Source organism: Camelina sativa, chromosome 17 (genome assembly GCF_030686135.1).
Source record: "Camelina sativa cultivar CO46 ecotype springtype chromosome 17, ASM3068613v1".
NCBI classification, from domain to species: domain Eukaryota; kingdom Viridiplantae; phylum Streptophyta; class Magnoliopsida; order Brassicales; family Brassicaceae; genus Camelina; species Camelina sativa.
Genome location: NC_141896.1, coordinates 39,536,195 through 39,560,967, shown reverse-complemented (window position 1 = coordinate 39,560,967; position 24,773 = coordinate 39,536,195). Strand labels below are relative to the sequence as shown.

At 36.7% G+C, this 24,773-nt stretch overlaps 3 protein-coding genes across 4 annotated transcripts; 2 read left to right on the top strand and 1 right to left on the bottom strand.

Moving 5' to 3' along the window:
- Nucleotides 1-752: 752 nt before the first annotated feature.
- LOC104760034 (calpain-type cysteine protease DEK1) lies at nt 753-11,996 on the top strand. The gene is made up of 33 exons (XM_087494456.1): nt 753-806; nt 1,109-1,161; nt 1,315-1,454; nt 1,570-1,820; nt 2,027-2,209; nt 2,406-2,541; nt 2,872-3,002; nt 3,097-3,211; nt 3,306-4,314; nt 4,463-4,573; nt 4,680-4,738; nt 4,872-5,031; nt 5,115-5,388; nt 5,480-5,630; nt 5,724-5,835; nt 5,915-6,080; nt 6,171-6,241; nt 6,316-6,407; nt 6,531-6,693; nt 6,796-6,867; nt 7,005-7,382; nt 7,455-7,570; nt 7,669-7,966; nt 8,046-8,365; nt 8,519-8,870; nt 8,964-9,281; nt 9,441-9,545; nt 9,640-9,768; nt 9,891-10,271; nt 10,340-10,477; nt 10,720-10,956; nt 11,044-11,498; nt 11,592-11,996. Exons 3-32 carry the CDS (start codon nt 1,330-1,332, stop codon nt 11,347-11,349), a joined length of 6,459 nt encoding a protein of 2,152 aa, XP_087350582.1. The 5' UTR covers nt 753-806; nt 1,109-1,161; nt 1,315-1,329; the 3' UTR covers nt 11,350-11,498; nt 11,592-11,996.
- A 174-nt stretch (nt 11,997-12,170) lies between these two features.
- On the bottom strand, nt 12,171-14,056 carry LOC104742974 (uncharacterized). 2 transcript variants are annotated; one of them, XM_010481767.3, is made up of 6 exons: nt 13,760-14,056; nt 13,551-13,597; nt 13,009-13,259; nt 12,640-12,910; nt 12,490-12,567; nt 12,171-12,401 (listed from the first exon to the last, which is right to left on the bottom strand). In XM_010481767.3, the coding sequence occupies exons 3-6, from the start codon at nt 13,224-13,226 to the stop codon at nt 12,351-12,353; spliced, it is 618 nt and encodes a 205-aa protein (XP_010480069.1). In that variant the 5' UTR covers nt 13,227-13,259; nt 13,551-13,597; nt 13,760-14,056; the 3' UTR covers nt 12,171-12,350. The 2 variants fall into 2 exon arrangements, with proteins under 2 accessions (XP_010480069.1, XP_087350583.1); XM_087494457.1 differs by having other exon boundaries at nt 13,009-13,251; nt 13,547-13,597; nt 13,760-14,048.
- A 9,339-nt stretch (nt 14,057-23,395) lies between these two features.
- LOC109128902 (arabinogalactan protein 21) lies at nt 23,396-23,962 on the top strand. Its single transcript, XM_019236122.2, has one exon. The coding sequence runs from the start codon at nt 23,438-23,440 to the stop codon at nt 23,783-23,785; it is 348 nt and encodes a 115-aa protein (XP_019091667.2). The 5' UTR covers nt 23,396-23,437; the 3' UTR covers nt 23,786-23,962.
- Nucleotides 23,963-24,773: the final 811 nt, after the last annotated feature.

Genomic DNA, 24,773 nt, shown 5'->3' with positions numbered 1-24,773 from the left:
TATATATATATATATAAATTTCTCCTTTTGATTATTCTAGATCTGCCTTTTGAAAATCAATATGGTCTTGTAGGTTCAGTAGACTACGTTTGACTTAATCGGCTTAAAATTGGGATTAAAGAATTTAGAAAAACGAAAAATCATTAAAAAAAATTCAAATTTTCTATTGTATTATTTAATAGTTAAATGATTTAAAATTTTTGGTGACAGAGACATTGGTCTTCCACTTCTTTTTTCCTGGTTATGAGCTTTGAGCCTATAACCTGAATTGACTTACTTCAACATGTTTAGTAATTATACTATTCATATTCATGGATTAGGTACTATTTTATAATTTTTGTCTTCTTTTTTTTTCCTCCATTAGTAATATATATATATATATATTTACTCACAATATTTATATCAAAATAAAACTTGTTCGACATTTTGTTGTAATTAGATAACACATACAGTATAAATTCAGATAAAAAAAGAACAATTAAGAACAGATGTAACTTGTAAGTCTTTTTTTGACAAATCTTAAATTAGCTAAATCCGTATCTATAAATCATTCCATTCTCACTCACCAAATAAACACTCAAAGCGTTTCCATCACTCGATACACCATTGGTACGTGGATTCCAAACGTGCGTTTAGCCTTTGTTCGGACAGTGCTCATAGCTTTATTTATTTTTAATTGTTTTTTATTTTTTTTTTCCACAAAGAACTTTTCTCTCTCTACAATACGTCGTCTCTTTGAGGAAGAGAGAGAGTTTTTTTTTTTTTTTTTGGGTTGTAGCTACGGGACGGGTTCACACATTCGAAGGGTAGGGTTTTAATCTCACCTTCTCTCTCTATCCATTCCCCCAAAAACCTGAGAGAACAAATTCTCTGAAGATTTTTATTCAAAAAAAATTTCAACATTTTTTCACAGAGAAAGCAAGAACAAACCCTAGAAAAAAGGAAGTTAATTTCCTCTTTTCTCAAGCTCTTCAGTGAGCCCTAGCTTTGTTGTTTCTTGCTTTCTCTTTTCTTACTCTACTTTACAGCTTTGATTCCTTCTGATTTTAAAACCCTAGTGACCCAAATCTGTACCCAAGTTTGCTAAAAGTTTCGATTTTTATTTAAGGGATTCTTTCTGCTTCGATGCCACTGCACAGTAAGCTCACTTCGGTCAAGTAGGTAAAGTTTCTAAATTTTGAGCTGGATTTTGCGAAATTGAGTTTAAGCTGGTTGGAATTGAAGCTGCGCATTTTATGATTTGGGCGAAAGCTTGGGTTTTTTTTAAACTTCCATGTGATGGAATTTTGATTTCCGAGTTGCATGGTGTTGTAGGTGGGAGAAGAAGCCATGGAAGGGGATGAGCGAGGAGTCTTACTTGCTTGTTTAATTTCGGGTACCCTTTTCACGGTTTTCGGTTCCGGTTCGTTTTGGATACTTTGGGCTGTGAATTGGCGGCCGTGGCGGCTCTATAGGTACCTAACTCCATTCATATGTTTCGGCAGCTCTAGGTGTTGTTTTTGTTTGTTGTTATATTGACCTAGAACCTTAGTGGAGTGAATGATTTTGGAATGTGTTCTATTTTTGCAGCTGGATCTTTGCTAGGAAATGGCCAAAAGTGTTCCAAGGTCCTCAACTTGATGCACTATGTGGTGTGTTATCCCTTTTTGCGTGGATTGTGGTAGTATCCCCTATTGCAATCTTGATCGGATGGGGTTCCTGGCTGATTGTGATTTTGGATCGAGATATCATTGGGCTTGCGATAATAATGGCTGGAACAGCTCTTTTACTGGCATTCTATTCAATCATGCTTTGGTGGAGGACCCAGTGGCAAAGCTCAAGTATGTCTACAATTCAACTCTTTTTTTGTCTTAATTTCAGAACATTGGACTGGCGTTGTATGATTGATAATAGTGGTGGCACGTAGTGGTAGTGTATGTAAGTATCCGATGTAGGAATGGGAACAAAGGAGAACATACCTGACTCGTCAATACTTATGTGAATGAATTATTGAACTTCTTTCTTACATTCTCCTTTGACTAAACAGGAGCTGTCGCTTTACTTCTCCTTCTTGGTGTTGCCTTACTCTGTGCGTATGAACTTTGTGCTGTCTATGTTACGGCTGGTGCACATGCATCTCAGCAATATTCTCCTTCTGGTTTCTTTTTCGGTGTATCAGCAATTGCGTTGGCCATCAACATGCTATTTATCTGCCGCATGGTCTTTAATGGTAAAGTTTCCCAATCCTTACATGGCTTCCCAGTCCTTAATCAACAATCAATTGCGGTGTATTCAACTTGATCTGTCTATTCAATCCTTTGTAATAGCTCTAAGCAAATTTTCCATATCGATAAACATGCATACGTTTTGACTTCCAACCTCAATTGAAGAAGTTGAAATTGTTCAAAATTTTTCCATCACCGCAGGAAATGGGTTAGATGTGGACGAATATGTAAGGAGGGCATATAAATTTGCTTATTCAGATTGTATAGAAGTGGGTCCTGTGGCTTGTTTGCCAGAACCACCTGATCCCAATGAATTATATCCCCGGCAAACCAGCAGGTAATTTTTTGTTGCTCTCTACCTAGAAATTCTATAATTCTTGGCATAGCTGCCCCCTTGTTTAATGATTGCTCCTGAATTTTTCAATCAACAAACTATTGTATATTTAGAATCAACCTAAATCTGAACAGGATTCAGGGCTAGTAATTTTGCCGTTACTCTCTAGCTTTACTTTTTTTCCCAATAGAGGTGTTATGGATGGTGTTATAATTTGTTTACTGAGTGCAGAAATGTTCTTGGTCATATCTTTATCAATCAGCTGCAATTTTGGCATATCTATTTTGTCCCTTGAAGATCGTTTATAAACATTTTTTTCTTGCATATTTGTAGAGCTTCACATCTTGGCCTCCTGTACCTGGGTTCACTTGTAGTTCTCCTTGCCTACTCAGTCCTATATGGCCTCACAGCTAGGGAATCACGTTGGCTTGGAGGAATTACATCAGCTGCAGTTATTGTTCTTGGTAAAAAGATAAATATTATGTACATATATTTGGAGTAGAAGCAGGTTATTTAATTATTTCTCAACTCATCTTCGTGCTTAATATTTTCATGTAGACTGGAATATTGGGGCATGCTTGTATGGGTTTAAGCTTCTTCAGAATCGTGTTCTGGCACTTTTTGTTGCTGGCATTTCCCGTCTTTTCCTAATATGTTTTGGCATACACTACTGGTTTGTATCTGTGCTAAAAAGCTTGTTACTTATTTATAGATCTAAAGGTTGTCCCTTCATGGCATGAAAGTTATTATCCTTTCTGTTGTTGCAGGTACCTAGGGCATTGTATTAGTTACATTTTCGTAGCATCAGTTCTATCAGGTGCTGCTGTTTCCCGGCATCTATCAATAACAGACCCATCAGCTGCAAGAAGAGATGCCTTACAGAGCACAGTGATCCGCTTGAGAGAAGGTTTTCGGAGAAAGGAGCAGAATAGTTCATCAAGTTCTTCAGATGGTTGTGGCTCCAGTATGAAACGAAGTAGTAGTATCGATGCTGGCCATGCTGGTTGTACTAATGAAGCCAATCGTACTGCAGAATTGTGCACGGCTGACAATCTAACTCGAACAGGCAGCTCTCAGGAGTGTATCAATAGCGACAAAAGTGTAGAAAGTGGAAGACCAAGCTTAGGTTTACGTAGTAGTTCATGTCGTTCTGTGGTCCAAGAGCCCGAAGCAGGAACTTCCTATTTTCTGGATAAAGCTTCTGATCAGAATAACACTCTTGTTGTTTGTTCAAGCAGTGGTCTTGATAGCCAAGGTTACGAGTCTAGCACATCGAATTCTGCAAACCAGCAGCTTTTAGATTTGAATTTGGCCCTTGCTTTCCAGGACCAGTTAAACGATCCCAGAATAGCCTCGATACTTAAAAAGAAAGCAAAAGAAGGTGATCTTGAACTGACTAGTTTGCTGCAAGACAAGGGTCTGGACCCTAACTTTGCTGTAATGTTGAAGGAAAGAAACTTGGATCCAACTATTTTGGCACTACTTCAGAGAAGTAGTTTGGATGCAGATAGAGATCACCGCAACAACACTGATATTACAATTATTGACTCAAACAGTGTTGACAATACTTTGCCAAATCAGATTTCTTTATCCGAAGAATTGAGACTCCGTGGACTAGAGAAGTGGCTTAAGCTGTCCAGACTTGTTCTGCACCATGTAGCGGGCACACCAGAGAGAGCATGGGGCCTCTTTAGTCTTGTCTTTATCCTCGAAACAATTATTGTCGCCATTTTTCGCCCGAAGACCATCACAATTATAAACTCTAGTCATCAGCAGGTTAGTTCCACTCTCTGATTCTTGTCTCTGTGGAACTTTTTTGGGTCTGGTTTTGGGTGCAAGTTACTGCCAAATTACTCGAGTGATCCTTGTATTTTTAATGAAAGTTATTTGGACCTTTACTAACTTACTTGTTATCTAATTGTAGTTCGAATTTGGTTTCTCTGTGCTGCTGTTGTCACCTGTTGTTTGTTCAATAATGGCTTTTCTTCGGTCTCTTCAAGTTGAAGAAATGGCCTTGACATCAAAATCTCGCAAGGTATGGCTGGTCTCTTTAGTTTAGTATTCTCTTTAGTTTATGGACAATGCAAGTGCCGTGTGGTGTTTTAAGTATTCTAAATAATGTTATGTTTCTATGTTTTCAGTATGGCTTTGTTGCCTGGCTGCTGAGCACATCTGTTGGATTATCACTCTCGTTCTTGAGGTAATAGTGATTTTTTTTTCTCTATTGGACTACCGCCACAATGGTCACAGGATTATGTCATTCATTGGACTTCTACCAACTTTTCTCACATGGTCACTTTTTTTATGTTCTCATGCCTGCTTCAATTTTGCAGTAAATCGTCAGTACTCCTGGGAATATCCTTGACTGTGCCTCTCATGGCAGCATGCCTGTCTATTGCTGTTCCCATATGGATGCATAATGGGTACCAATTTTGGGTTCCACAGTTATCATGTGGTGACCAGGCAAGAGATTCACGATCTTCCAGGATAAAGGTTTGTCTATTTTCCCTGACCTAGTTGCCCGTATCGTTCTTTGTCAAATAAATATCTCTAACTAAACTTTATTTTCATTTTAGGGGTTCATTCTTTGGATTTGTGTTATATTGTTTGCGGGATCCGTAATTGCTCTTGGTGCAATTATATCTGCTAAACCTTTGGATGATTTGAAGTACAAGCTGTTTAGTGCTAGAGAAAATAACTTCACGTCACCATATACATCTTCCGTATACCTTGGTTGGGCAATGGCATCTGGAATTGCTTTAGTAGTTACCGCCATTCTGCCAATAGTGTCATGGTTTGCAACTTATAGGTTTTCCCACTCTTCTGCTGTCTGTCTCGTGATATTCTCAGGTAATTTTTGTTTCTGTTAGTTTGCTCACATTTGGTTGGGATTTTTTTCCTTCTCTAAGTAATTCTGAATGCTTTTTTGTCTACTTTCTAGTTGTTCTCGTGGCATTTTGTGGAACATCATATTTGGAAGTGGTGAGATCTAGAGATGATCAGTTGCCCACAAAGGGCGATTTCCTTGCGGCCTTGCTTCCACTTGCATGCATTCCGGCGCTTCTTTCATTATGCTGTGGGATGGTTAAATGGTGCATTGACTAGTTCTTCACATTGCCTATTTAATCTTACTCTCAGTTTAAATAAGATCGTCCTTTTTAATGTGTTGTGGTTGTTCTTTGCAGGAAGGATGATTGTTGGATACTATCTCGAGGGGTATATGTTTTTGTTTCAATAGGTCTTCTTCTTCTTATTGGTGCGATAGCAGCTGTGATTATTGTAGTCAAACCATGGACGGTAAATGCAAAGTTGCTACACAATTCTCAAAGCTTTTGGCTGAACTTTCTCCACCTGATACATCTTTGTGTTTTAACAGATAGGCGTGTCGTTTCTCTTAGTTCTTATCCTTATGGTGGTAGCAATTGGTGTAATCCATCTTTGGGCGTCAAACAATTTCTATTTGACCCGGAAACAGACATCCTTTGTCTGCTTTCTTGCCTTTCTTTTGGGTTTGGCCGCCTTCCTTGTTGGATGGTTTCAAGGTGAGGATTGCTTATATCTTATTGTAGACTCTTCGTAGAGGTGAGACCTACCCTAGTGATATAGCAATTTCATAAATGCTTATTTTGCAGATAAACCATTTGCTGGAGCATCTGTTGGTTATTTTACATTCCTGTCTCTGTTGGCTGGAAGAGCATTAGCTGTGAGTTCAACAGAACTGTGGCTTTTTCTGCTTCTGTTTTCAAACGGTGTATTAACTATATATATTTTTCTTAGGTTCTTCTATCCCCACCAATTGTGGTATATTCTCCAAGAGTACTACCTGTATATGTCTACGATGCTCATGCGGATTGTGGAAAGAATGTCAGGTATGTTCAGCCACTTGAGTACTCCTTATAGTATGCTATCTGCTGATCTGAAATGATGACATAAAGGACTAAGCTGATCGACTCTCATATTCTTTTGCATTGATTGCATTGGAATTTCTTCAGTGCTGCATTTCTTGTCTTGTATGGAATTGCTTTGGCAACAGAAGGCTGGGGTGTTGTTGCTAGTCTGATAATATATCCTCCGTTTGCTGGTGCTGCTGTATCAGCTATCACCCTTGTAGTAGCCTTTGGGTTTGCTGTTTCTCGCCCTTGTTTGAGTCTTGAGGTCAGTTTTCTTGTTTTTTTGATCTGTTTGTTCCTTAGAATATAGATTATTGGTTAGTGGTTCACTTGAATCATTTCTCTAATTCCTTCTGATGGTCTTCAGATGATGGAGGTTGCTGTACGTTTTCTTAGCAAGGATACTATAGTGCAAGCTATATCTCGATCTGCCACGAAAGTAAGTTACATTCTGATGTCTCTCTTGCAAATTATTTTGATATTCGATTGTTGGCCTTATTTCAACACATTCACGTAATTCAGAGAGCTCCATGGGATGTATGATTTACTAAGCCTTTTGCAACTTAATAATTACAGACAAGAAATGCTCTATCCGGCACGTATTCAGCCCCTCAAAGGTCCGCCAGCTCTGCAGCTCTTTTGGTTGGGGACCCCTCGGCGATGCGTGATAAAGCAGGGAACTTTGTGCTTCCTAGAGATGATGTCATGAAGTTAAGGGATCGTCTCAGGAATGAAGAAAGAGTTGCGGGATCGATCTTCTACAGAATGCAATGCGGGAAAGGATTCCGTCATGAACCACCTACAAATGTAGATTACAGAAGAGACATGTGTGCCCATGCAAGAGTTTTAGCGCTGGAAGAGGCAATTGATACAGAATGGGTGTATATGTGGGACAAGTTTGGTGGTTATTTACTCCTACTGTTAGGTTTGACAGCTAAGGCGGAGAGAGTTCAGGTAAATACTGATTCTAAATTTTCATATGTTCTTCTCTATGTTTGCCTAAGACGGGATTATCACGATGTATAGGATGAGGTACGGTTGCGGCTCTTCTTAGATAGCATTGGGTTCTCGGACTTAAGTGCCAGAAAAATCAGTAAATGGAAGCCAGAGGATAGAAGACAATTTGAAATTATCCAAGAGAGGTACAGGTTTCTTTTAATAAGTGGTTTGATGAAGCTGAACACTTGCACTGTTGCCTATCACTTTTTTTTTTTTTTTTTTTTTGTGTTGTGAACTTTAGTTATCTGAGAGAGAAAGAGATGGAAGAGGAAATCCTTATGCAGAGACGTGAAGAAGAAGGCAGAGGTAAAGAAAGAAGGAAAGCTCTATTGGAGAAGGAAGAGCGCAAATGGAAGGAAATTGAAGCTTCCCTTATTCCATCTATTCCTAATGCTGGTAGCAGAGAGGCAGCAGCCATGGCAGCTGCAATACGTGCTGTTGGGGGTGATTCTGTCCTTGAGGATTCCTTTGCAAGAGAGAGAGTCTCGGGTATTGCACGTAGGATACGCACTGCTCAACTAGACCGACGTGCACAACAGGTTAGAAATATATATATTGCAAGTGTACTTTCTTTTAATGCTGATTGCTGAAGAATTAACAAAGAAAATTTATTACCAGAGTGGAATATCTGGGGCAGTTTGTGTTCTTGATGATGAACCTATCATAAGTGGTAAACATTGCGGCCAAATAGACTCGAGTGTCTGTCAAAGTCAGAAGATTAGCTTTTCCATTACAGCAATGATCCAATCCGATTCTGGACCTGTATGTCTTTTTGGCACTGAATTTCAAAAGAAAGTATGTTGGGAGATTCTGGTTGCTGGTTCTGAGCAAGGAATCGAGGCTGGCCAAGTTGGGCTTAGGTTGATAACAAAAGGTGAGAGACAGACAACCATTGCTAGAGAGTGGTATATTGGTGCAACCAGCATAACTGATGGAAGGTCTAAACTCTTTTCCCCCTCAATTTCCATATTGTCAGAATTTATTTCTAGGATTTTTGTGATGTATATTTCTCATTATCTGGTTTGACAAAAGTTTCGGATTTTATCATGGATTTCTGTTATATTAATATTTGTTTGTGGTTTCAATCACAGGTGGCATACAGTGACAATCACAATTGACGCTGATGCGGGGGAAGCTACTTGTTACATAGATGGTGGATTTGATGGCTACCAGACTGGGTTACCTCTAAGTATTGGTAGTGCCATTTGGGAACAAGGAGCTGAAGTATGGTTGGGTGTTAGGCCACCTATAGATGTTGATGCATTCGGAAGATCAGATAGTGATGGAGTCGAATCAAAGATGCATATAATGGATGTCTTCCTTTGGGGAAAATGTTTAAGTGAAGACGAGGCTGCTTCTTTGCATGCAGAAATTGGCATGGCTGACTTAGACATGATTGATATGTCTGATGATAATTGGCAATGGACAGATTCACCCCCCAGAGTATGTTTCCTCCTGTTGAATGCTAGCATCAGTCCGATGTTTGTGGAGGCTAATGTTAGAGCTATACTAATTTATGTTGGTTAATTTTACCAGGTCGATGGTTGGGATAGTGATCCAGCCGATGTTGATCTCTATGATAGGGATGACGTAGATTGGGATGGACAATATTCCAGTGGGAGGAAAAGACGATCGGGTCGGGATTTTGTAATGAGTGTTGATTCCTTTGCTAGGAGATACAGGAAACCCAGGATGGAGACAGAAGAAGATTTAAATCAAAGAATGCGTTCAGTTGAGTTGGCTGTCAAAGAAGCTCTCTCTGCACGAGGCGATAAGCAATTTACTGACCAGGAATTTCCTCCAAATGATCGCTCTTTATTCGTGGATACACAAAATCCCCCTTCAAAATTGCAGGTAGGGATTGTGAAAATTTTCTCCTTTCTTCTGTTTTTAGTTAAATATCCTCACTCCTTAAAGTGATTGTATCTGGACACAGAATCCGCCTTTACATTGATCAAGTAAAGTTAACGATTTGATGGGCACTCTAACCTTCTGAGTTTGTCATAATTTCAGGTTGTTTCTGAATGGATGAGACCTGACTCCATTGTGGAAGAGAACGGTAGTGATTCCGGTCCCTGCCTGTTCTCTGGGGATGCAAATCCTTCAGATGTTTGCCAGGTTTGATCAATTACTTTTTTTTAGCGTCTTGTATGCATGTCATTCAGAATCATCCCAGAGATTTATTCTTGCGACTGGGTTACTTGTTCTATAGGGTCGTTTGGGCGATTGTTGGTTCTTAAGCGCCGTTGCAGTTTTGACAGAGGTTTCACGAATATCTGAAGTGATCATTACTCCTGAATACAACGAGGAAGGGATCTACACTGTTCGTTTTTGTATTCAGGTTCCTGTCTCAAACATTCTTTCACGGGCACTGCTTTGTTCTCTTGATTGTAGATTCATGCAGGTTCTTCTATGACTTATGTACAATAAGGGGTTTAAAGTTTGATTGCTTTCTCCTTGCAGGGTGAGTGGGTTCCTGTTGTGATCGATGACTGGATCCCATGTGAATCACCGGGTAAACCAGCCTTTGCTACTAGCAAAAAGGTCAATGAACTGTGGGTCTCCATAGTGGAGAAAGCATATGCCAAGCTCCATGGTTCTTATGAGGCACTGGAGGGGGGACTGGTTCAGGATGCTCTTGTCGACCTAACCGGAGGAGCTGGTGAGGAGATTGACTTGCGGAGTGCTCAAGCACAAATAGATCTTGCAAGTGGCAGATTATGGTCTCAATTGTTACGCTTCAAACAAGAGGGGTTCTTACTTGGTGCTGGAAGTCCATCTGGATCTGATGTTCATGTATCTTCCAGTGGCATTGTGCAAGGGCATGCTTACTCCGTCTTACAGGTATTTTGTCTTTGGTTGCATTTGCATTTTGTAATGTGCAATTTAACATACTTATTGTCTTTCTTCAGGTGAGAGAGGTCGATGGGCACAGACTTGTTCAGATCCGAAATCCATGGGCCAATGAAGTTGAATGGAATGGTCCCTGGTCAGACTCATCCCCAGAGTGGACTGATAGGATGAAGCACAAACTGAAGCATGTTCCACAGGTAGTTTCTCGTGCTTCACTTCTTAACGGCTCATTCCTTGTGTTCCTTGAATTCTTTTAGCCGATTAGGGGTCCGATGTTTTAGAAGCTATTAAAATTTTTGCTTTACTGTTAACATGGGGACACACATGGACAACAAAAACATAGTGCTCACGAACACATAATTGCGTGTATATGTAATTATGCTATGTTTCGATCCAGTAAAGTCTATTGTGTACTGATCCTGTGCATTCTGTTTAACAGTCAAAAGAAGGTATATTCTGGATGTCTTGGCAAGACTTCCAGATTCATTTCAGATCAATATATGTTTGTCGGGTTTACCCCCGTGAGATGCGCTACTCCGTACATGGTCAATGGCGAGGTTATAGTGCTGGTGGCTGCCAAGATTATAGCTCATGGCATCAAAATCCACAATTCAGGCTGAGGGCAACTGGTTCTGATGCATCTTTGCCGATTCATGTGTTCATCACCTTAACTCAGGCACATGCTTATCCCTTGATGAAAACCTGTTCTTTCTATAATTCTTATGTAACTATCTTCGGCTCATTCTCGTTATGTTACTTACAGGGCGTAGGTTTCTCAAGAACAACTCCTGGATTTCGTAACTACCAATCAAGCCATGATTCACAGTTGTTCTATATCGGAATGAGGATTCTTAAAACTCGTGGACGTCGTGCTGCTTATAACATATTTCTTCATGAATCTGTTGGGGGAACGGACTATGTGAATTCCCGGGAGATATCATGCGAAATGGTTCTTGACCCTGATCCTAAGGGTTATACTATTGTCCCGACCACTATACACCCAGGGGAAGAAGCACCTTTTGTTCTTTCAGTCTTCACAAAAGCATCCATTGTTCTTGAAGCTTTGTAGTGCCCGTATAGTCAGATGGCTCTCTCCTTCCTTTGCACCAACCGGCATGCCATATGATCGTCCAAGTGCTTGTGTTGTTTAAGGAACCAGACGGCTTATGTCTCAATGTTAAGACTTGTTTGCCCACGATCAACGCAACATTAGAGAAGGTAACTTTCTTTTACCTTTCTCCAAGGGTCTTTTCCGGTCTTTTCACTCTCTTTCTATTCCTCCTCATTCTGACTTGACTCTTTCTTTAACAGCGCCTGATCTGATACCTGGCCATCACATTATCTGGCGAACCTTTGAAGTCTTGGGATGAAATCTTCTAGTTATTGTCCTGATTTGCACTGCGAAGCTTACTGCGGAGAGGATAAATTGCACTGGAGAAAGCACTTTTAAGGCATGGCTCACCGGCATTCATCGCGATCTTGAGACGCGCATCAAATGTACATTTGTAGGTATTGTGACAAGTACAGATTTATCAAATGTAGAATAACTACTTCATAACTGAGTAAAGGAGAGAAATAGGAGAGTTGTGACTTGTTAGGTAAAGGTTTGGTACTCGGTAGTGGTAGCTGCAGTTTTGGTTGGTGTATTGTAATATTCAGACACTAATCTGTGTGCAGATTTCGTTTCCACTCTAATATATGAGCACTCTTTCTCTCTTGTTCTCTTTCACTATCTCTCTTTTAATCTAGCTTTGGAGTTCTCATTACACTCGCTCATCCATGCCCAAATGAAGATTCTAGAACCTCCTAACATTAAGCGCAGTTGTGTACATGATTTCTCTATGTGCAGATCAACAAGTAAAACATGCAAAAGGTGAGAAAAGAGACGGATAAAGAAGATAGATGAGCTTTGAAAGCAAAACATCAGCAAAAATACGAGTGCCTCATATTTAACTTGTAGTAATGAAGAGAGGCATCTGAAAATGTGATGAAAAAGCGAAATACATCCTTTCTACTTCTCGCCAAAATCTTAAATATCTCTTTTAAGTTCTTTTCTTCGACCATTCTTCTTTACTCTGAATCGCTTTCCATGCTCCCCATAGCCTTCAACCCTCTTGGTCTCTACATCACAATATGAATGTATCACACATCTTTGCTAGTACATAAACATTAACATCCACAAAGAAACGTAAAGAAAAAAATCAGATACCTTCTTTGAAGTTTTTTTCTCTCTTACTTCATATCTCTCTTTGCACAAATCTGATAACCAGGCTCCTGGACTCACCAGCTGCATAATGCATAGTCATGAGATGAAAGGAGTTATGAAGAACACAAATGATGAGTTTATAAAGGGACTCACAAGCAAAGTCTTCTGAACCAATTTGGCTCGTTTCTTAGGTCTTTGAGGAAGCTTGCAACCTTTCATAGCCAAGAAATCTTCTTCCTTCTCTTTATTTGACAAAGTTATAAACAACTTTGGCCACACATGCTTCTTGGTTTCTTTCACAGGTTCCTTAATAATTTTCCCACTATCATCTATTCCCATAGAACCCCTTGTTGTATAATACCTATCTTCCTTCTCAGGCGAAGCCACAAACGATCTACGCACATTGACTAGTGAATCTGTGATCCTACGGCCGCACAAACATAACAATGTTTTTACATCAAAAACTTGTAACTCACAAACAAACCATTTCATCCCATTTATTTTTTATCAAATCGAACTTACTTGTTTGGACGGTTAAGATGTCGAGAAGGAGAGCCTCTCTCAGAAGAGACAGCACGGGAAATGAGTTTACGCTTAGTCAAACAATCAGTCGATTTGCCATTTGTAAGGCTTTGATCTTTCTTCACTTTCATACACCTAACTCTTTTCCTCTCTCCCCATTGTAACACAAAATCAGCCTCTGTGGTTCCACTACCTCTTTGACCCTTTACCTCCTCCATTACACAACACTAACTCTCTCTCTCTCTCTCAACCTTACACAACCAACAAAAAGATAGATAAACTCGGTCATTGAAAACTCTTCCAGAAATAGACCAAACAAATCCAGAATAACCACTAAAGAGAGTTTTTTGCTTTTTTTTTTTTACAGATTAAATGCACACAAAAGGAGGAAAAAAAATATCCATTAACATTTTTGTTTAACAATCAAATACAAGTTTCTGATTTCTAACAACCAATTGAAACAAAACCACATAACATTATTATCAAAAAAAAAGAAAAAAGACGAATCCGACCTAACTTGTAGAAAAAAAAGACTCACTAACCTCAGGATCTGCAACTTAAACTCAGCTACTTAGCTTCCAGAATCACCCTACAAAGCAACAATATCCAAAAACAGTAAAAGAAAATCAGAAAAAAGAGAGAGTAAAACCTATAAATCAGATATGTGTTTCTTCAATAAAAATATAAAAAACACAACCACCATTGTATTAAATCAACAGTCAAATAAATAAAAGAGAAGAGAGACACTTACAAAGAGTGAAACCAAAAAAAAAAGAAGACAAGAAACTTTGGATGAAAATTTAGGTAAAATGGAGAAGAAAATAAACAAATAAAGTTGTGCCCTTTTTCTTCTACCGGAAGGTAGATAGAGAGAGATTCAAACTCCACAAAAATAATAAAAATCTGGATTTTTTATTTTAATATCTCGATGAGACCAGAAGATCGAAAACACTGTTTGTTTATCTATCTTCGTCTTTAAAAACACAACACACAGAGAGAAGAAATATAATAGAATAAAATAAAAAACTGCTTACCCTCTCTCTGGTCTGGTCTTTTACTGCGACGCTCTTCACCTTTTTTTTGTTATTAATATTTGTTTTTTAATATGTGATTTTATAACAACCGTCCGATACAAAATGGACGGCGAGATGGGCTTCTAAAAGTTAAGAAGACTTTAGCCTGTTGTGTTTTTTGATAACAGAGAACTCGTTATGGATAATAACGAATCGTCTCACGACGCGTGTACTGTTTTGTTCGAGTACACGGTGGTACGGGTTTCACTGGATGATAATCACCCCGAGTCTGGCGAGAAGATCCAAAATAAGATTTTGCGTTAAGACAGTAAGTAACTAAAAAGAGATACACACACACTGTGCATTAGTCCCACGCGCCCAATGACATTTTGATTTAGATCAGATTTGACCTAAATTGCCTTTTGGACTTTACTGGGCTGTGAGTATCACGCGCGGAAGGTGAGCATGGGATTAAATTCAAACCCACTCATTTCAGAAATTATGTACTCTAGCTCAATTTCTGGATTTTTTTTTGTTCTTTTTAAATAGTATATTTATATATACATTTTGGGTTCTACCTTTTTATTTATACTTATTTACAAAGTTAATCTCTAAAATTTTTCCAAAAATAGCATTACTTCAGATTTTGTTTCTTAAATATTTTAAATTCTATTCCAACTAAGCAAAATAAATATGGAAACAAAAACTATGATATATTTAACCACATCTTCTATTGTGTTTTGAAGATATTATATCTCTTAATCTTTTGCAAACAAATAAAACAACAATTTGATTGCCATTTGTTTTCCAAAACTTGTGAGCTTTGATTCTTAACTAAGAAGAACTTCGATTCACATTTATTTAAATATTATAATTAATATATATAAACTTAATAAAATTTTAAAATATTACGAATATATAAAATTAAAAAATTTTAAAATACTATCTGAAATGGTTATATAATAAACGAGTTATAAAAATGACATGTTGGAATTAATAAAATATCATTAAATTTATGCTATCACAGGTTAAATCCTCATTTTATTATTTGTCAACTATTATAAATATTATTTGACACATAAAATTAAGTTGATTTAACTAAAACATATAAAATTAAGTTGATTTAACTAAGATTATGTAGAGTAATTAAATCATTAATTAAGAAAAAATGTGACTTAATTATAGAGTATAAATGACTTATTATGTATTTAGATCCCTTATTTTTTGTTGTAATAATTAAAAATCAAAATAGAATCTCAAACACTAAACAAAACAAACTAAATATAACAAACAAATGGTCAGGAAGTATATTACGGATTAAAAATTAATATAAATATTTAGCCACACAAACGGCCAAAAAATTAGTTATTTCTCTATTTGCAAAACATCCAGTATTTAAATAACAACTACAATATAAAATATAAATAATAACAAAATTATATGCACGCGGTGTACCGCGGATTAAAATCTAGTTGGTTAAAATAAAACTTCATAATTGGAAGCTCAATCCGGAGAAATAGAAATTACAAAAGTAGCTTCAGAAACAAACGATTGGAAAAGAACGAGTAAGAATCTGCTTTTGAATTACAAGAACGAGAAATCTTAGTGTTCAGTTGGTGACCAGTTCTTAGAAAATAAATAGAATGGAATGTGTTATTCCTTGTTGTTTTTCATTTTTGTTACCATTTAGAAGTAATTTCTATTCCTAATTTTAACATGTAGATCCATACTATTCCTACTCTTTTTTTTTTTTGAACAACAAGAAACTTTCATTCAAACTAAAACCTCAAAAGAGGTGAGTTCATACAACATGATTTAAGATAAGCAAAGGAAAATACAGATAAGGGTTCCATGAGTTTTTCAAAGGGATTTGAAGAATCTATTGGGACCAAAGCGGATTCGTCTTTGAAGCTGGACTTCACGAAATCCTCGACCAGCTGATGGTCATAGGTAACTCTAGCGGATAACGCAATCGAGTTTGTAAGAGAGAGCTCCACAGGGGGAGCACACAGGGACCTTCTCGCCAAATACATGAGAGGGTTCAATAGCCTTGGATCAAAGTCCTTTAAGCTTTTAAAAACATACCTCATGATTCGAGATGAAGCTACAAATGGGGTTCGCAAGAGATGGGTGTCAAAACGTAACAAGGCAGGTGGGTCTTCCCTCACATGAAGCTCATGGCCATGGAGGTCAAGGAATTCCATACAAAGCCTGTAATCGGTTTGTCCCTGAAACAAAGAAACAGACCCAAGCATTCCATCTTGTGGCGGTAGGTGACATCTGGGGCCAATGGGTACAAGCAACAAAGTCACAAAGACTATCGGCTCAAAGTCACCTTTAAAACTCAACATTGCGGAAATCCAATCAAAACTATTACCCTGGCATCGACATAAACGTTCTCCAAGCCATACAGGAGAAACCAACGTTCTGCTACCGAGGAGACCTCGTCTTGACCAAGCAGAAACAATCAGTACTAAAGATGAGCTTGACATAAAACCAATATAAGCGGATCTGGGTAGGGAAGCTCTACAGCCAGAATCAAACTGTCGAAAGGGAGCTAGCAAGTTTAGACTTTCACAAAGCCATACCAAAGATAAACACGGCAGCAGGATTTCAAGATAATGGAACCAAGACCAACTCAGCACAATCAATCCAAAGCTCAACTGGGTTCCGCCAAAGAGAGTAGAGAAAAGATTTTCGAGAGACGTCGTTGGTATAGAAAAGGAATGCACAGACCTGGGCCTTAAAATTTGATAGCATGGATAACTTCTTTTGGTAATGGGCCGAAGGATGGGTAATGGGCCTAACTGTGACCAAAGAGCCAACAGAGGGAACCCTAGTTCCTCAACGGCTGAGCAGTGGGAGGCGGTAATGTGGCGGCGCAACAACGGGTAAGAGTTCAGCCCGGATCCACTTAGCACCGGTGAGGGAGGGGGCAGCGACGATCTGAAACTCGAGGTCGTCGAGGCACAGAGGCGTTCAGTGGGGAGCAGAGGTGTCCTCTTCGTTATCGTCTCCGTTTTTTGCAGCCAAGAGCACTCTAACCAAGACGCGGCAGCGCCGTATACCTTCGACGCTTTCACCGGACGGAGAGAAACTTCAGCCAAGGGAGGAAATAATTCGGATCTGAGGACTTGAGGATGCACCAAGATTATTTGTTTCAATCTAGGGTTTGGGAAAAGGGTTTGAGATGGAGAAAGGGTCATCGACGGACTCCCCCACCGTTTATCTCCGGAAAAGACTTGGAAATTGCAGCTCGGCGGTGGGGTAGATAAGGTTTGAGCGGGTTTCTTTAACCGTCGGAATGATTGAGATAAGAGCCAAAAAGGAATTAAAGGAGAGCACAACATGTAAACAGAAACAAGGAGAGATTCGAGATCCCGACGCCGGCAAGCCGAAGCTTCACCAGCATCGGAGCAAACTAGGCTTTCTGGTTTCTCGATATTCGGGACAGAGAGAGAATGGCGTTTTCTCGATCCTCCATACTATTCCTACTCATTCCTTGTTTTTTTAGTAATCGTAGAAGAAAATTGTTCTTATTCAAATTTGATAAGAAACAGATTTTCTTAGTCATTCCTGTTTTATTATTTTTTTTCTTTTCCTAGTCATTTTTTTATTCCTATTCCTCCTCTATCTTTTTGTTCCTCGATAGGTTACCAATAAGAGCCTTCGATAATGAGAATAAGGGAAAAGAATCATGGAGCAGTCAGAATTCGTCTAGGAGGTTGGAAACTGCCGGCCAATCTTCAGGGATTTGCATTATCATAGCAAACTCTACACAATCTGATTCGAAAGAATTCGTCTAGGAGGTTGGAAAACGCAGGCCAATCTTCAGGGATTTGCACCATTGTGGCAAACTCTACACAATCTGATTCGAAAGGCTGACAATCAATTATTCGTAATTTGACATCCTCCAAATAACACTTCCTTCTCCGAATGAATGGAGAACAAATTCCCATAATTTATGAGATTTTATAGTAATACTTTTTAAATAATTAATTTCTTCTTAAAATTTTCCTATTTCACCATTTATATATAGAGTAATATTAATATTTAAAATTTACATTACAAAGGAAAATATGATACAAGAGCACACAGAAAATACAATTACCCTTCCATGAACCTTTAATTACTTACTATAACCCTTTTTTTTCCTTTTTTCTTCTTCAGTGTATTGATATTTACGTAAAATCATGTTTGTATACATATGTATTCCTTTAGTTTCCCAAAAAAAAAAAAAAGATGTCTGAAGTAAAAAAAACATGCAGATTAAGAAATATATACTTTAAAAACTACACATTGTATAAATAATCAAATGAAACATAAAAACTACATAATAAAAATAATCATAAAACATCTTATCACATGAAACAAAAATATTTTTCTATAACATTTTATATTATCAAACGGAGAGAGTATATCATATGTCACAATAAATATAAATATATTTTGTTTCTAGACTAAGAAGTCAGGTTTTTCTTTTTGTAGGGTTTTATATTAATTTTTGATATATGTGTATTTACTTATACTATGTCATAATTCATATACCACATGTGGTTTGATTTTTACATTAATCTTATATGGTATATGTCCAAATTATATTTTGTGTACATATATGTATTTGTATTGGACAATTGGAAAGAAAATTTTCAAGCAATTAAATCTAGGGAAAATTGGACAGAAAACTTTTAAGCAATTATTTTTTTTCTTTTTTGTCCCTAAAATATAAAGTTGAGAAACTAACATTTTCTTGTGTAAGTTTACAATTTTAACCAAATGAGTAATAGGGATGAGCTTTTTGTTATTCACCTTTTTTCAAAAAATTACAATAAAAATTAAAAATTTACTTTACAAATTTTTGAAAATGTAAAGAGAATTTTAAAATAAGATTTTGAAAAACAATTAAATCCAGGGGAAAATTGTTCAATTTTCTCTTAAATCTATTGCTACAAAATTTCTGGTCAAGCTAAGTTATAAATATGATATGGGCTGTTAGCTTGCAATCAAGCCCAATGAGTTTCAAATAGTTTAATTTGAGACCGACAAATGTAAATCCTTCGCATATGTCTAAGTCTAACCTTGACATTTGTAAATTGTGTCTAGAAATATTATAAATTAGACTCTTAGCAAAATAGCAGCTTGATAGTATTCTTTGTAAGCTTATAAATGTATATAAAAAAAATCGTAGTTCTTTTTCCAAATAAAATAATGCAGACAAAAAGAAACATAAACTCTTAACATGAGTGAGTTTAAAATAACTTGAAACTTACCACAACCTTTTCTTGAATGTAGTTGTGGCTCTATGCATTATTTCTGAAATCCCAAACGGCTTTATGTTTATTTTTATTTTTGGAGGTCATTCACATCTATTTATCTTACAATAATTATTCTTTCAAAATGGTTATGTGTAAATAAATAAATAAAAAGGTTATATGTCTTTCTCTATGATTCCCTAGCAAACAGTTAAAAGGATGCAAAATAAAGTATTAACTTTTAAAATCAGTTTTTGGAACATTTGAATCCCACCAACGGTCGACTAGATTTCAAAGTAAAAATGTTCCAACTTGGAACTCATTACTATGCTTTGGTCGGAAAACTTTGAACTTTTTATATTGCTTTTAAGTTAACGTAAGAAAATTTAAATCTCACTCTCTCGTCTTTTTTTTTTTTTTTTTTTTTTTGTCAACAAAATATCAGCTCAAACGAGCCAATTGGTAGGAAAATCGTTTACAAACAAAACTTGGTGCGGAGATGTACGCGCTTGGCGTGCCAAAGAATCCGCCCTTACATTAGCATTTCTAGATATTAAAGATAAAGAGAAAGAAGAAAATTCTTCCCTATCGGTCTTGATATCGTCAAGATACGCCGAGAACGCTGGCCAGTCGGAAGGGGAAGACACCATCTTCACCAAGTCTGAGCAGTCGGTATAGAAAGCCACGTCTCTGAAGTCATGGCCGATCATGCAGCGCATCGCCCAAAGGAAAGCTTCCACTTCAGCATGTAATGGAGATAGACTCAGCCGGAAATTCTTTGCTCCCAAGAACGGCAACGCTGTCTGGGCCGAGGTACAACACCATCCAGCACCTGCGTACAAATCCCCTACTTTCCAAGATCCATCAGTGAAGCATTGGTATCCCGAAAAAACCGAAGGGAGTGAAGCAGTAGCCACCCTAACTGGTATCCCCGAAACTACTGGAATAGTTGGCAGTGGAGCGTCCTCTTCCTGAGCCTGCTGCCACGCTGCAGCTTCTCCCTCTGCTACCTTTACAATATCCTCCGGCCGATCGACAATATTGTCAAAAATACGTGCATTCCTTGCTTTCCAAATAAACCACATAAGCCATGGGAAAGCCGCAACATGAACCCCAGGCTTCTGTTTCCCTAAAAAATGATCTACATTCGCATACACAGATTCTGTCGGGAAGGAAATTGGTCCCACCGGTACATGTGCTAGGGCCCAAACCTGGCGGGCCGGAGGACACACAGAGATGGCATGATTAATAGTCTCCATGTCCGCACCACATCGTACACACCGTAAATCACAAGCAATACCGCGTCGTCCCAAATTTGCCGAAACCGAAATACAACCAGATAAAACCTGCCACATAAAATGTTGAATCTTGGGTGGGCAACGGGCCCTCCACACACTAGCGAGTAGAGGGGTAATGTCCGGGCCTGAACCAGTGGCTGCAAAAGTCCGAACCACACCATGACGTGTAGTGTGATAGCCTGATTTGACTGTGTACTTTCCTATTTTTGTGAAATGCCAACCGAAAGGATCATCCTTTTGGTTACCACCCAATGGTATAGCCCTTATCAATGCAACATCAAGTGGATCAAAATGCTCATTAAGCATATCCATACGCCAAGTATTAGTTTGTCTATCAATTAAATGATTCATTTGAAGATAAGGATCCTTTAACGGACCCTTACTGACAGCTGGTCTCGGGAATTGAGCTGGTACCCAAGGATCAGACCATATAGAAATGGTGTTCCCAGAGCCAACCCGTTTAATAAGCCCTTTATTTACCAGAGAGCGAGCAGAACATATACTCCTCCATCCATAGGAGGGAGAGTATGACCTTATCGGATCCAAAGGATTCGTATTCCGATAATACCGACTTTTAAAAACCCTAGCAAACAGCGATTCTGGAGCGTCTATGAGACGCCATAACTGCTTAGCCAGTAATGCCGGATTAAAGTCATCCACATTCCTGAAACCTAGGCCACCCAACTGTTTCCTTACACATAATTTTTCCCAGGCAAGCCAATGCATTCCCCCTGACTGACCATTAGTACTCCACCAAAAATTTGCCACCGCACTAGTAAGCTTAGATGTAATTGTCTTTGGTAAACGAAACACTCTCTCGTCTAAAATAGTTGTTGATTTATAACCTGAAAGGTTAGTTCTAATTCCTTAAAAAGCAAAACCGGTTGGAGATTTATATGTAGTTTGTGAATACTTATGAAACCAAAACGAAATAATTTTAAATTCAAAATTAGAAAACAATTAAATAACAATAAAAAAGGCTTCGTAGGTTATGGTTTACGGGTCCACAAAAGCAGTCCAGCCTCATGCATATGATTATGGATAACTGTATGGTTTGGTATTAGTAAGCTTTTCCAGCTATTTTATCTTGTTATCTTTTTCTTTGGTCCTCAGTATATGATTTTCTAAAAGCATGCTACTGAAATATTGTTATGATTAAAGGAAGAAAACTAATTACACATATGTAATTGTTTTCTTTTGTAATGGGGTAGTTGGTCATTTTCATAGTTTGGTGTGAACGTTGTGATTAACCTTTCTAATTTCAAGGAAACACTAAAACGGCTAATTGACCCTTTAACACAATCCAGAAACATCAAATAAATAAAGTGATATGTTACTTATATATATACTAGATTAGGCCCGCGTATTAATGCAAATATAAGAAAAATATGTAAAATTTTAAGTTATATTATAAATATATATATATTTTAAACCGTATTTATAGTTTACGCACTCCATTTTGCAATACAACTTTACTATATATTATTACATCATAATAAAATTAGATTTTAATTCTATGTACTAAATCACAATAAATAGCATTTACAATTTTCAAATTAAAAAAATATGTGTATTTGTATCAAAGTTATATATTACTTAATATTAAAAATTAGTAAAACATAATTCTCAAACAAAAAATTGAATACTAATATTATCTCATAATTGAAAAAGTAACAATATCAAAAATTCAGAGACGTTTATTAATTTTCCTCAAATTTTTAAGAAATTAAAGGTAAATTTACTTCCAAGAAAAAATATATATATATGTGCATAATATGTAATATATGCTCTAATTTACGTAAACATATATATATATATATATATATATATATATATATATTTAAAGTTTGATCTCATAGTTAAATTTTGACAAACATAAAGAAAAAAGAGAGAAATTCTAATTAATTTAGTTCATAAATTTGCACATAGCTTTAATAATATAACAAAATTTAATGGTGGTGTATTTGAAAAAACTATAACAACAATTTCTTTGTTTATATAATGGTGAATATCTAAAGTCTTTTTTCTTTTATGATTAATAATTGATACTATAATTTTATTATTTATGGTATTATATAAATTAATTGTATAAATTCCTTAATTCTTTTTTTTTCTTATAGAATTAGTAATTTAAAATTAGGATTAGTATTATCTTTTTATATACATATAAGAATTTTATATTTATCAAAATTGTTTAAATGTTCTATTTTCTTACAATTATCTGTTTAAGTTTAAAATTTGGTGAAACAAAGTTTTTTTATAACACATGTCAAAATCTCTAATCGTTAAAATTGACATGTGTCACGATCACGTGAGTTACTAACTTTGAAAACCAAACTTTATATAATATAATAATAAGATATATAGTAATATAGATATAGGAAGATATTTTAGAAATTCTTTTGATGAAGATAATTATGCAAATAAAAAAATGTTTGGTCAATAAAAATGTGTTTATGGAAGAGAAAAATCCAATGCTTAGCTATTTGTGAACACAAATCCTTTTGAATTAATAATGTTGAGACTAACATATTTTATTAGTTTATAATTTAGATTGGATAAATTATCAAATTTATATTTATAGAGTATTAATTTTATTATTACTTAATTTATCTAAATCTCATATAGAGTTTGGTTATTACTAGTACTAAGTAATAGCTAATATCTAAAATAAGAAGAATATAAACTTTTTTAAAAATACACTAATAAAACTAGATGTTACTTCTTATCCTTCCAACTACTCATGTGAAGACACATATACAAAATTTATAACAATCATAACAAATATTAGTAAAAAAAAAGTTTATTAATATATATTATTGTGAGGTTGGAAAGAAAAAAAGGACAGTGGTTGAGAAAGAGAAGAATGTGGTTTGGGCCAAGAGACAGCCAATTTGCCAGCTGTAAAATCTCATACAATTGTTATATAAATAGGCCATACCATCCCCACAGCTATATTATCATACACACAACCCAAACAAGAATAACAAAATCTTTTCTCTTACAAATTCTTATTCAAACATCAAAGAGAGAAGTAATGGAGGCAATGAAGATGAAGATGATGGTGTTTGTTATGGTTGTTGCGGTGGCTTTTTCAGCTGCGGCAGCCGCCACCGTGGAAGCTCCGGCTCCAAGCCCAACTTCTGATGCTGCTATGTTTGTACCAGCACTGTTTGCATCTGTTGTTGCATTGGCATCTGGTTTCATCTTTTGATCATTCTTTTTTTTTTCCTTCCAATTATTTTAATTGTATTTGTTAATGAGTTTGTGTGATTTGGTTCTCTTGTTTAGAATGTTGTATCTTTAATGTTAACCATCTGTTTCTCTATGTGCTTGTATATCTATGTGTATTATCAGTTATCACAGATTGTTTATGAGTTCGTTTATCTTATTACACTCTGATTATGGCCGATGTTATCTTTGATTAATCCACAACATCCATGTTAAGTGTTACAAAATATCCGAAATAAGTGATTTGGGTTCACACAAAGATCAATGAGTGAGGATACCTTGGAATTGTCCAAGGGTCGGTGAAATCAATAGTGTGATGAGCTGTATTTGGATGGTTGTGTGGGGGCAACTATCATGATGTTGTTATGATGCCTCAAGGCAACAACATAAGCTCCCATGTGACTCACCACAGAAAAAAAGGTAAGTGGATGACCCCCACAATAAATGATATCACATGAAATTGCAATAAATCATAGGAATATGGAACACAAGATAGAAACCAGATTAAACATTCTCTTTTCTTATCGTAATGGAAAAAATAAAGATAATCTAAGCTAATGTTGAAAGCTGATCAATGCTACGTGAAATTGTTATGAGAGTTAAAACATAATCTAAATCACAAATATGAGTGCCAATACCTAACAGGTAATATATCCTTAGTGTCAACGCATTTGATTGTGGGCTAGTTCCAATAACAAAACATGTAAAATGTGAAGTCATCTTCCTCGACATCAAGTGTTAAAACTAGGGTTAAAACATTCATAGACAACTTTTTCATACCAAAGTCCAAAACCACAAACCCAATAAGCTTCAACCTACTTTTTCTCACATAATCAGGCCTTACTCATATATGTATGTATAACAGAATATAACTAAAGGGTAAGATTGGGTATGTGGGACAAATCAGACATCTGTTAAAGCCATGTTAGAAGAACAGTGGCCGGCAGCAAGAATGAGACAATACCATGGCA